Consider the following 12,670-nt stretch of genomic DNA (forward strand, 5'->3'; position numbering starts at 1 on the left):
CTGAAGGACTAATGGAATGTGCTGTTGAATTGTTTTGTGGGTTGTGAACCTGTCATATGATTTTGTCACTTCCTGAGCTATTGCCATGACACCCTGCTTTTGTCCTCTAAGTGCCTGATGAATACTTGTTAATCTGAGACTGTTGTCGCAGAAGGCCTGGGATATTTGTTGCAGAACAGGATCAGAGTGTGAACTTCTGTCTCTGCCACATAGGACCTGTATCCTGATGCGAAGATGCTGTCTTTAAGGACAGAGCTTCCCCTCCTTGTCTAACGTCCCTCTTTGAGTTCTGGGGGTGTTCCTAGTGGGAAATCTTTATTGATTTTGTATGTATAACATAATACTAAAAGTAGATAATGTCTAGATGTTAGATGAAGTAGTGAGCATCTCATATTGCCCTTATCTCTGTGTTGGGAACAGCAAGAATACTGTGGGCTCAGCAAAAATAGTACTCTAGGCCCATATATGCCAGGATGGCTTCTGTGTGCTATAGATTAGGCCTATGAGATACAGACTTAGGAGCAGGTAAAATGTGTTGGAGAAAGTAAAAGGGATGCAGAGCTGGTCCTAGAGAGACAGGTTTTAAGACATGTAGAGAGAATAGAAGGTAGGGTCTTTGGGGTAAGATGAGCCCAGTGAACAAAGGTGGAAGGGAGGAATAGGAATATAAGGCTTACCATCAGGAAGAACAGGGAAAGCAGTTTAATAACTGTACCAGCAGTATCTTCTGGGAGGTGATGGGCTCAGACGTGCTAGCCCAGGCATCCAGACATGGTAGGGGAGAGGGATTATTGAATTTAAGTGGTATTTAAAGAATGGATTAGAGGAACCCCCAGTCTGAGGCATTGCCTTTTAGCCTTTTTTCTAGTGAGATTCAGCATGCTGAGGTTGACTCATTTCCCCTCTACTGTCAGGTGTGTATTGGAGACCTCACAGTGCTAGTCCAGCACTGATTTACTCAGGGATCGAGGGCAGACATGTCCTCATCAGGCTGAGAGTCTTGATGGACATGCTGTCTGTGCCATTAGCACCTTGTCACCCTAACACAGGAACACATAACAGCATCCCTGTAGCAATCTTCTATAGTAGATGCAGTCTCAACCCAGGACTCAGGGGAGCCCAACAGCATTGCAAAATTCAACAATAAGTATTAGAAAACAGTTAACATTTACAAATAGTTCTGTGAACAAGCCAACCAAGTCACATGCTACAAACTCAAGAATGTTCTCATTACTCAAAAAAAAAAAAAATGCACTTAATACCTGCCACCCCCTTCCCTCTTTGGACAACCAGTAGGGCACTTTCTCTTGTCTAAATGCTTCAAACAGTCTCACATCTCTGTTTCATTTATGCATGGCTTTTACCATTTAGCATAATGTTTTCAAAGTTCATCTCTGCTGTGTTCTAGCATGTGTGAAGACTTCATTCCTTTACACTGTTGAATAATATTCCACTATATTGATGTACCAGTCTTTATTCATTCATCCCATGGTTGTCGTTTGACCCATTAGTACTTTGTAGGTTTTATGAATAATGCTGCTACGAACATGGGTGCACAAGGTTTTGTATAGATGTGTATTTTCATTTCTCAGAAGTATATATTAACTGTTTCTGAAGAATATAAACAGCATTTAACTATAAGAGATCTCCTTTTCACCCTTCTTCCTGTGATTATGTCTAGTTCCCACTAGTGGCTGACTTGTTCCAAGATGACAAGGACTCTGTTCCTGCCACCAACACAGCTAAAAATCGATCATCTTCAAAAATCAACATTCGATCTTCCAGACCCCCCATGAAGGTCTCCAACAAGGAGCACAAGAAATCTGTGGGCTTCCAGGTCAGTCCTGTCCCAGGCCTGTGGCATGTGTAGCAGGGCTGGCTTGGTAGGGACTTACAGAACAAGGAAGGGGCCTAGAAACAGGGTCCCACTAAAGGTCTCCAGGTAGTGTAGGGAGGGATTGTCCAACTGAAGTGCTTGCTTTCTAGTATGTCTCCAAAGACAAAGCCCTGGTAATCCCACCTGCTTTTATTTCACAGGGGCTGCCAATTTGAACATTTCATGCAAACCCCACTGTTTCCTGCATGTTTGGGTACAGGCATTATATAACCGCTTTCCCCATATGCAGGGATAGTGGGCCTCTAGCACACAACAGGCAGATCTCTCATCTCTTAGCACTCATGTTTTATCTCATTGACTCCCCTGACAGTGAGAGTTAGGCACATTACGGAGTAGTCTCCCCCATTTATTTTGAAGAGCCCTACTATGGAAGGCCTCAGTTTTACTCACAGCAAGTGTTGGTCACTGAATGTCTTCCTTATTCTGTCCTTCTGAATTAATCACCATAATAAAAGTGATTCCTGCTGTCACTGGAAATTTAGTGTTTCTTCACAGTGCATTCAACAGAATATTAAAAATAACCAAAGTCTGGTTTTACCTCTGCAGTTCCGCACTTCCCTAACCCTGCTGATGGAGACCCTGAATGCCACAACGCCACACTACGTCCGATGCATCAAGCCCAACGATGAAAAGCTCCCCTTCCAGTAAGTGCCAGCAGGGTGTAGCCCCACCAGGCCCCTTATCCTGCCTCAGAGTCAGTAGCCATGGGGCTACATGCTGACCATGCCCTCTCTGGGCATGCTGCTTGCTTGCTTGCTTCCCTTCCGCCACATTTCCAAGGCATGCTTGGGAATACCTCTGCACCTGGATCTGTTGGCTTGAAAGAGCTGGTGGGCAGAGCAGCATCCAAGGCCTAGAAGAGGAGAAATGGAACTTGCTGCCTGTTCTGCTCCAGCCAACTGTGACCCCATCAGTCCATTCATCAAAGACCGGTGTTCACTAAATGCCAGGTTCTCTACAAGGCCTAGTGTACACACACACACACCACCACCACCACACACCACACCACCACACACCACCACCAACACCCCTGAGGGAAAGAGGATGAGAAAGGAAGGGGAAAGCAGAGAATGATAATAAAACAGAATAAGAGAGACTGAAACCAAGGCAGAAAACCTCAATTGTAATCCAGGACCAGAGTTGGCTGATTCCAAGCTGATCTTTACTTCCTTTGTCAATTAGTTATGATTTTACAATATCCTGACTTTGAAAACACACACACACACACACACACACACACACACACACACACACGGAGATAATAAATGAGAATTAACCAGTAAGAAATATAACAATTTATATGATTTAAATGTGTTGCTGTTTATTATTATTATCGGCTGGGAAATAACACGATCAGTGAAGTGTTTGCCCTGCAAGTGTGAGAACCTGAGTTTGGTCTCCAGGCCCACATAAAAAAGCCATGTGAAGTGGTGGGTACTTGTATTCCCTGCACTGGAGATGTGAGATAGGTAGATCGCTGGGGCTCAGTGGCCAGCCACAGCCAAAGTAGTCTAATCAGCAAGCCTCAGGACCAGCTGAAAGACTGTACCTTAAAAAACAGTGTGGATGGTACCTGAAGAACAACACCCACAGCTGACTTATGGCACACACACACATACATACACACACTATACATATATAGCACTATATATGGTGATATAAACTATTGACATTATTCTAGAAACAAAATTCACTATATAGATATATATATATCCCTATTTCCAGTGTTTTGTCCTTAGCAATAATGAAGCCATGCCCAAAGGGTGTGGCCACCATTGCAGGTTCACTGGCTAGACACCGCTACAATCGTGTGTATCAGATAGTATTTGTCATAAACAATTGTCCTGAACATGATATCAAGGTTAGAAGCATCATTGGCCTCTACCTGCCACATGCTAGTGGCATCTCCATCAATGTGAAAACCAATATGTATACACATTACTAAGTGTTCCCTAGGGAGCATAATAGCCCCCATTAAGCCCCCTTGTCCTGTATATTTTTGATAGCACTTCTTGTATAAAAGTATTTCCCCTCTGCTTTTGGTCAAGAAACATCTGTCTTATTTCTTCTTCATTAGACACTTGGCTATGACAGGTAGAATGGCATTGAAATTGTGCCTCTCTCCCCTGGTTAAAGGACTTCCATGTCACAAATAACTGTCACAGAAGTGACTGACTATCAACAATTCTATGAAAATATTATGGGGGTAGGAAGGGCAAGATGTCTCAGCCAGTAAAAACACCTGCCCCAAACCTGATGGCTTGAGTTCAAATCCTGAGAACCCACATAGTTGGAGGAAAGAACTGACTTGGAAAAATACTGTGAAGCAATGAAGTGACTGTCCTCTCTCAGAGAGAAAGTGGTCCAGGGTGGGTGTCACTTTAGAATTACTTGGTAGAGGACCTGGTGAGAGTTACTAACTAACTGGTCTCAGGGTCTTGGTTGCTGAGAGGAGACTATAGGGATGCTGCAGATCCTGGGGAAGTAGCTGGAATCTTATAGCCTGTGCAAAGTTGATAGAGTAGTGAGTGATGATTATAGAAGCTGCAGCTGCGGGCTTATCCGTCTGCAGCCTGAGGCCATGCTGTTCCTGCACTGTTTGAGAACAGTGAAGTGTAAACCTGGCATTCAGCAGTTTACACCTGTGCCTGGTGGGTTTTTTTAGTCTACAGTTAGGAGTTACTTATCATCCATATTGAAAGTGGAAGACTGGTTTTCCATTCCTCATCATACCATAGTGGGGTAGTGATAAGATTAGAACACAGAAGGATCCGGGCTTCCCAATTCCCTGGACAAGGAGGAGGGTGCACCATCTTCTTTGTCCTGTCTTGGTGATTTTTCTCTTGAAAGTTCCTTTTCCTTCTGTGACTGCTGTAGCAAGTCTAAGAGCCATGGTGGGCAGATGCTCTCTACACCCACTAAGTAAGTGAGGGAAATGAGACGAGAGATCATGTCTTGCCTGAAGTGGTCCCAGCTGTCAGTGGAGACCTCCAGCTGTGGTAGTCCACACAGGGGCTGTGGATGGGATACTGATGCTGTCTGAGGCAGAGAATATTTTGCTGAACTGATCACCAAAGGAGATGTTAAAGCTAAGCTAAGAAATAACTTGACTTAGACTAGATGTGGTGGCACATAAGACAGGAAGATCTTAAATTCAAGGCCAGACTGAACCCCACCATGTCTCAAGAAGAATTATTTCCTGATGAGACCATCTCTAGGCATGGCACATGAGAAAACTGCCCCCACCCCCGCTGTTCTCCCAGCATTTCACAATGCTGCCTTGGTATATGGGGTATCCTCACTCCACAAACCATACTCTGGCCATCAGACAAGGCCTAGTCTCAGAGCTGGAGTAAGGAATTTTCAAAAAGCATTATATAGGATGGTACAAGAGTGAGGAAAGATGTGTGCCACAGAGACAAAGAGTAGCCCTCTTAATAAATGAAGGAGCAGCTAAGCATCCTGGCTCATGATCCCAGCACTTGAGAGGCAGAGGCAGGCAACCCCTATGAGTTCTAGATGGTAGCCCAGAGGAAAGGGCTGTAGTAGATATGGAGCCCCGGGACAAAAGTCCCGCATCTATGCTTGAAAACCCTAGAGCATCCATTGACTGCCTTAGAGGTAAGAGGAACAGAACCTGGGCCTGAGGGCTTTCCTGGGATTGTGAACAGAGCTCCTGTCCTAAGAGGCCTCTTCTGGCCCAATTAAGGGCCAGATCCCAGAACTGTGCTGCAGATCCAAGTGGACATAAGTACCTCAGGGCATGGTATGGGAAAGTGTAGGTTCCACCTAGGTGCTCGGTGGTTCCTTTTGTCTACTAAGCCTCTTCCACTACAGAGCTGTGGTCCTTACAAGAGGAAATTAAGTCATAGAGTGACTGTTCTCATCAAGACATGTAAAATTCAACACTGAGTTGTCCCCTATATACATAATGTTGCTAGTGACCTGAAGTTATCTCATGTAGAGCTGAAGGAAGTAGGAAGAGAATTTGGAGATGCCAGGTCAGGGGTGCAGCAGAAAATAGGGGCAGGGTAAGCAGTGTGAGGGAGGTGAGGAGGTAGAAACAAGAACAGGCCTGAAGGAGAGTGTGGGAATCCTCAAACCTAGGACCTAATGGAGTCACAGTACACCTGATAATGCAGTAACAGCTTAGAGACATCAGACTCCAGGAAAACACCTGCTGAATCCAGGCAATCTCGGGACCCTTTGCCAGTTTGATGACTCATGAGGGACGCTCGTGTGGCAAACAGCATGAGAGAGTGATGTGGGTAAGGCCAAGGGAACGTCACACCTTACCAAGATGAGTAAACTATAGATAGTCTATCTCACGGAGAGACAGAATGAGGGTGGCAGTCCCTAGGCCACCTCCATCCTTGGAATTCCAAAATCCTTGTAGGCTGTATAGCCGTAAAAGAGCACTGGGGTTGTCAGGGAGCATGGGGTTTATCCTGTGGGCCAATGTAGGTCCTGGAGCTGGTGTAGTTCCCACTTCTCTTCATCTGCCAGGGTGAGCTAGCTGCCTACAGCCTTAACCAGGTTTTGATCAAAGCCACTGTGCTCTCTGGTACAAGGTTCTGGGCCTTATGGGTCTTCAGACTTGTTCTTTCATCTTCAGAGTGCAAGGAACAAAAGAAGCATAGCCCTTGGCTTCAGTTGAGCCCCTGACAGCCAGAAAGAAGGGCATGTATGTTCCTCATCACTTGTCCAAGGAGGGCCATAGTCTGAGAAAATTCTAAAATGTGGCTTATTCTGAGTCAGTTTGGTTCTTAATAAGATTTCTGGCTGTCCCAGTCTCCTGCTGTCATTCTCCAGTGTTCCCTTCAGCACCTGCTTCCCCACAGATCTTAAGGTGTGCCTTTTGGTGTCTTCTGCTGAGCCCTGTCCTCCTCTTTCCCCTCCTAGCATCACACACACCCTTAAAAAGTCTGTGGAAGGAAGTGCTCAGGGCAAGTTCCGGAGAGTAGACAGAATGGGTCTGGGAAGGTGGGCGTGTCTCAGGGAGGCAAGTGGACAAAGAAAAGGATGGGAGTAAGAATGTGCAGAGTCTCCGGCTGGGATAGCTTAGTGGTGGGGTGGAGTACTTACATAGCATGTTCAAGGCCCTGGGTTCAATTCCCAGCACTGAATCAACTCCATGAATGAATCCATTGTTGGGCAGTGGTGGTACATGCCTTTAATCCCAACACTTGGGAGACAGAGACAGATGGATCTCTGTGAGTTTGAGGCCTGTGTGGTCTACAGAGTTCCAGGACAGGCTCCAAAACTATGAGAAAGCCCATCTCAACAAACTAAACCAAAAAAGAAAAAAAAAAAGGATGTAGGCAGTCTTCAGACTGCTGATGTGGCTTCCTCCATCTTTCAGTCAGTACTTTACCCCGACCTTGTGTGTGGCCATATATCTGCAACTGGTGGCAGCAGGTTTCATATGCCACAAGAGAGGAATGCTTTCCCTCTCTCTCTTGTTCTCCCACCTGCCACCATGTCTTCATGTGATTTATCTTACTTGGCAGCTTCGACCCAAAGAGAGCCGTGCAACAGCTCAGAGCCTGTGGAGTATTGGAGACCATTCGGATCAGTGCAGCTGGCTACCCATCCAGGTAATGCCATCACCCAAGCCTTCCTCAGGCTGCTGCAGAGCCATGGTATGTGCTATCATCCTGGGACAGACCCTCAACAAATCCCCTACATCCTGAAAACCCAAACGGGGTGCTGACAGAAAGAATTTCAGCCCAACTTGAAAACACGAGAGTCAACAGGAACCGGGTGTTGGGGAAGCTTTTCTGTGCAACGTGGCCCAGGTGATGGGCTAGCTAGAACTACAAAGTGGACATCTCAGTCTTATCCTTCATCTTTTCCCCCATTGTACTGTGACAAAATACAGTGGCATAATGTTTGCTGTCTTTACTATTTCAAGTATACAGTCCAGTGGCATTACGCATAGCCATTCTTACCAGCCACCTCAAGAATTCCTTTAATTTTACAAAACTAGAACCATTCACAGCGGCTGGCTGTTTTAGTCTGTCCCCCATTACTGTCATGAAATGCCTGAGCGAACAAAGTACTCCACACAGACTATCTGCATTTTCAGACCGCTTCGAGTTGGTCTCAGTTTTAGTCTGAAAGCCCGAAGTTATGTAGGATGATGTAAGAACATCATCCAATAAGAAGAGGGCGAGTGGCTGGGGTCCTACAGTCCCTCCTAAAGGTGCAGTTCCATTGACCTAACAACTTTCCCATAATTCCCCTTAGCCCTGCTTGCCCCATTATTTTACCATCTCCCAACACTGCCATTCTGCGGCCAAACTTCTAACTCAGGAACCTTCATGGGGAAAACCATACACACTATGGCACGGCATTCCTGTCCCAGCCCCTGCACCCCTGTCTACTCCTGTCTTTCACCAAAAGACATTAAGTCTGTCTACATATTGTCTTTTGGTCAACTCTAGATGCTCCATCTTAAGTGGAATTATGTGGTACCAGTCCTCTTTGTGATTTGCTTATTTCACTATATATTTAAGGTTCTGTGTTATATTTAGCATGTGGTAGAATTTCTTCTTTCAGGCAGAAGAGTGAGCCTTTATATGTATGTTATCATGTTTTACCTATCCTCTCCCCTAGTGTTGGACCTCTCTAACTCTCAATGTGAAAGCATATCTATTGTAGAAAATACAACTTTTTTGAGTTAAAAATAACTCTCATGGAGACTTGGGGGATGTTACTCAAGCATAAGCTGAGTTCAGGTACCCGGCATCAGATGTATTGTCAGTAACCCCATTACTGTATTGGGTGGGGGGATGGATCAGAGACAGGCAGATCTCCAGAGCTTAATGGCCAGCCACTTGATGAGGCCCAGGTTCAAAGGTTATGTCTCTAATTGAAATGAGAAAAGAAGTAAGGTGCCTCAAAGGAGGCACTCAGGGTTAACCTCTGACCCTTGTGTGCATATCTACACACATGCACACACTCACATGAACACACACACCACAAACAAAATGCATGACTCTGGTGATCTGGCCTGGGTGTGGCTATGCCACAGAACTACACTACAGCCTGGAGAAGCCACACCAAGACTGTGGCTCTCCTTTGGGCACTTGCCCAGCAGTGTGAGTTTACTGCACTGGCTCTTCCAAAGTCACATTGCACACTAGTAATGTTGTGTGAGCCAAATGCCTTCTGCTGTCAACCAGGATGGGGCAGTGTGGAGGAGCAGCCCTGGAGCCTGCTTGTGAAGATCCACTACTCTGAGACACCTCTCTTTGGAGATAGGAGGAGCCAGCGTGGGGGTATCCCAGGCCTTCTTCCTCTTTCCTGCACCTGGCACTTTCCCAGGCAGTGGGGGACCAGTTTCATATACTGTGGTTAATTGCCCATAAACAGCTTAACCATAAGCAGCTCCCATGTGTCAGCCCTAGTGGGGAAATTGCTGGGAGAATCAGCACTTGAGCTGGAAAGTAGGAATTGTTACAAATCTGCAGCAGGAGCTTTTCCAGGCCAAGAAGGTTTAGGCAATTGTTCAGGGTAATTCTGGAGCCATGTGAAAGGCTCTTTGAGAAGCAGGAGGCAGTGTCCTTGGAGTCTGTCTCATGTTTCAATCTGAAGGTCAGAGCAGAATATTATAGATCCACCTGCTTTTTCCATCGGCCCTTGCAGTATCTGGCATTGCCCTTTGATTGGTACAGTAGAGCTGGGGTCTGACATAAACCATGTGTGTTCTCATCACCTCTGCCACCTTTCAGAGCTGCCACAGGCCCTGGGTTCAGAACCTACAGTTCCATTCATTGGGAGAACTGGGGGAGGACCTGAGTGATCCCAAGCTGCATCCTTATGAGTGCTCTCTCCTAGCTCTTGCATTAGCTAGTCTCCCAAGACATCATCTAAAAGAGGGCATTGTAGTCCTGCTATTATGAGTTTGCTGATTCTCAAAATTGTATGTTGAGACCCATTAGTGGTCAACAAATCAATCGAATGGGCTGTGGCCAGATTTTCCTTGAAAACATTAGGTTGGAATTGTAATAGAACAGTTTGTGGAAGAAAGGATGTTTAGGCATGACCACATCTCTGTGTTATGGGTAGAAAAGACATACTTAAATCTAACATGTTTCCCAGGGAGGCCCACAGAAGGACGTGGGCTGCTGAGTCACCAGCCAGCAATTGAGTTGGTTCTAGAATCAACACCATTTTGCTTGTACTGTGATATTTCCCAGCAGTACTATTCAAATCAGTCAAGTGCTGCCCTTCAGAAAAGGGATTATTATAACACATAGTTGCCTCTGTGTAGGCATAAGTATCTGAGGGAGCATGAGAGAGGCTTCTGATTTTCTTTTTGTGAAATCTCTGTGTGTGACCTCAAGTCAGTGTTCTGAAATCCCCTAAACTCTCCATGCAACTGAAAAAGTTAATTATAATTTGTATAAAAGGCTTGGTGGTATTGCTCAGTGGTAATGTGTTTCTATGCATGTATAAAGCACTGGGTTCAATCCCCACCACCAAATATACAGAGTGTACGCACGCGCGTGCACGCACACACACACACACACACACACACACACGGGGGGGGGGGAGGATGAGTTACCTCAGCGCAAACTGTTTGGAGGTATTATATAAAAAGCTCAGGCAGGTGGTTACTGAGCAGCCATGCAGGTGGATATAGAACCCTGACCGTGAGGGTATACCTGCCACCTCTGATCCACTGGCTAAGATCTCACTCAGCCTTGCCATGTGAAATCATAGTGACAGTGTGCCACTGTATTTCTACAGGACTTGATGCTGCAGCACAATACAGTCCGTTTTCAAGGTAGAAGGGGGTAATTTATTTCTGGGGTCTCACGAGAGCTTTATGTAGAGTGAGAACAACCTTTTGCCTTCATAGGCTCCTCTTCTCCCACAGTCTCTCTCCATACCTCTCTGTGGAGCATCCAGACCTGTGTTGACACCCCTGCCCACCAGGAGCTCAAATTTAGAAAACACAAGCTTGGAGCCATTTAGGGAGCAATGCAAGGTACAAGGATGTAGAGCAAGTATGGGAAAGCTGTAGCCTCTCAGAGGAGTGAGATTTAAGCTGGGTCTTAAAGAACAAGGATTCAGATTGGTGGGAAAACAGCAGGAGCTGTCACTCCATTGATGGCAAACAAGTTAAGACTACTTGTCTGCCAACTTTGTGCCCTCTTGCAACTGCTAGTTTGTGAGTCATAACAAGCTTATATTCATCTGCCCAATGTCTCGCCCAAGCAGCAAAGAGGACCAATGCCCACTGAGGCTTTAGCCCCACACTGAAATGGCATTGACTGCTCAGCTCACCTGGCTGCAGGTAAAACAGCCACCAGCAGGGATAGCATTCCATGGCTTGCTGGCTCACCTAGTGGATATCTTTTCCTGTGTCCTATTTATTTCAGAGCTTTTTCCAAAAGGAAATTGCAAGGGTCTCTACACCTTTTCTTTTTGTAATTAAAGGTATTGCAGAAAGTTCAGGGAAGAAAGGATGTGTTTCTGGTGATGCAGAAAGCTGCAGTTTAAATGCATGAGCTTAGATCCAGCACATGTTTCCCATGTCCTTTTTGCATTTGTTGCCTTAACACATTTTGCTAAAGGGTCCAAGAGCTGTTTCCCTTCCCAAACTGCAATTGGAAATTATACATTACAGAAAGCAGCACTTTGCTTAGTGTTGAAATGGAGTTGCAGCACCCATTCTATCACGTGCATATCCTAATCCCCATCCATGCTCCTGTCCTCACCAAGCTCCAGCATCCAGTATGCTATTGTGAGTAGCCAAATCTGTTGATCTGACTTGGGGAGACCTTCATGGGACCAGAAAGACTTGAGCAGGTTGAGATTCCCCTGCAAAAATGATTCACCTCCTGAGCTTCTGAGAACTCACAGGGAGTGATTTCCCTTGTATTTGCTTGTCAAGTAAGTGCAGAGCATTTCCCAAGCTCCTATGATTGGAGAAACACCCTCCTGTGTTTCTCTTATTTGAGTGACAAAAAAAGGAAAAAAACCTGTCCAGGATTACAGAGAACTGTGAAAACTCTTTCATGGAGTTCTTCCCAAGGGCTCCAGCCTTTCAGATAATTCTCCCACCCAGCCCAAGTGATGCTGTGGGAGGAATTCTTCCCCCATTTGAAAATGGAGACATAATCAGCACCACTAAATTTCCCAAATTTTACCAGTAAGAACAAGTGTGCATGATTAGTCAGCAGCAGTGTTCCGGGTCTCCCACTCTCCCACAGGCTTCGCGGTGCCTGTCTACTTTTATCCTCCCTGAGAATTACAGCTCTCTAGGAAGCTGACTTATAATGAAAATGTATTATTCAATTTGAAATGCTCTGCAGTAGCTAAGAAATATCCTCACTGTAAAGAGCATAAAGAAAGGTGATGGATGGACTGTCTAGGACAGCAGCTCCCAGATGCCTCTTGTTCTTGTGTCTGTGCTGTTAACCATCTCTAGGCGCTCTCACAGCTTTATAACTGAAAGAACTGTGAGGCAAATACTGCTCAGCCAAAACAGATGTGGGAGGACTCCTCAAACATACAGTGTTTGTATCAAAAAGAAGCAAGACAAAACCTCATGCACACAGTTCTCATCCTATTCTTGGAAGCCCAGTACTGGTTTTTCATCTTGAGACAGGGTCTCACTTTGCAGTCCAGACTAGCCTTGGTCTCATTTAGAGCCTAAGCTGGCCTCAAACTGGTATCAGTCCCTCCTGCCTCAGCCTTCTAAGTGCTGAGCCCATAGGAATGTGCTACCCTGGCCAGTGCTTGCTGAAGACTTGCAGC

At 45.7% G+C, this 12,670-nt stretch overlaps 1 protein-coding gene across 1 annotated transcript in view; it reads left to right on the top strand.

Moving 5' to 3' along the window:
* Myo5b (myosin VB) overlaps window positions 1-12,670 on the top strand; it is a 182,633-nt gene that overhangs the window by 105,369 nt on the left and 64,594 nt on the right. The window contains 3 exon segments of the mRNA XM_051201265.1: window positions 1,682-1,837; window positions 2,444-2,541; window positions 7,408-7,494. Of these exon segments, the coding sequence (XP_051057222.1) occupies window positions 1,682-1,837; window positions 2,444-2,541; window positions 7,408-7,494 (341 nt within the window).

Source organism: Phodopus roborovskii, unplaced genomic scaffold (genome assembly GCF_943737965.1).
Source record: "Phodopus roborovskii unplaced genomic scaffold, PHOROB, whole genome shotgun sequence".
Classification (NCBI taxonomy): Eukaryota; Metazoa; Chordata; class Mammalia; order Rodentia; family Cricetidae; genus Phodopus; species Phodopus roborovskii.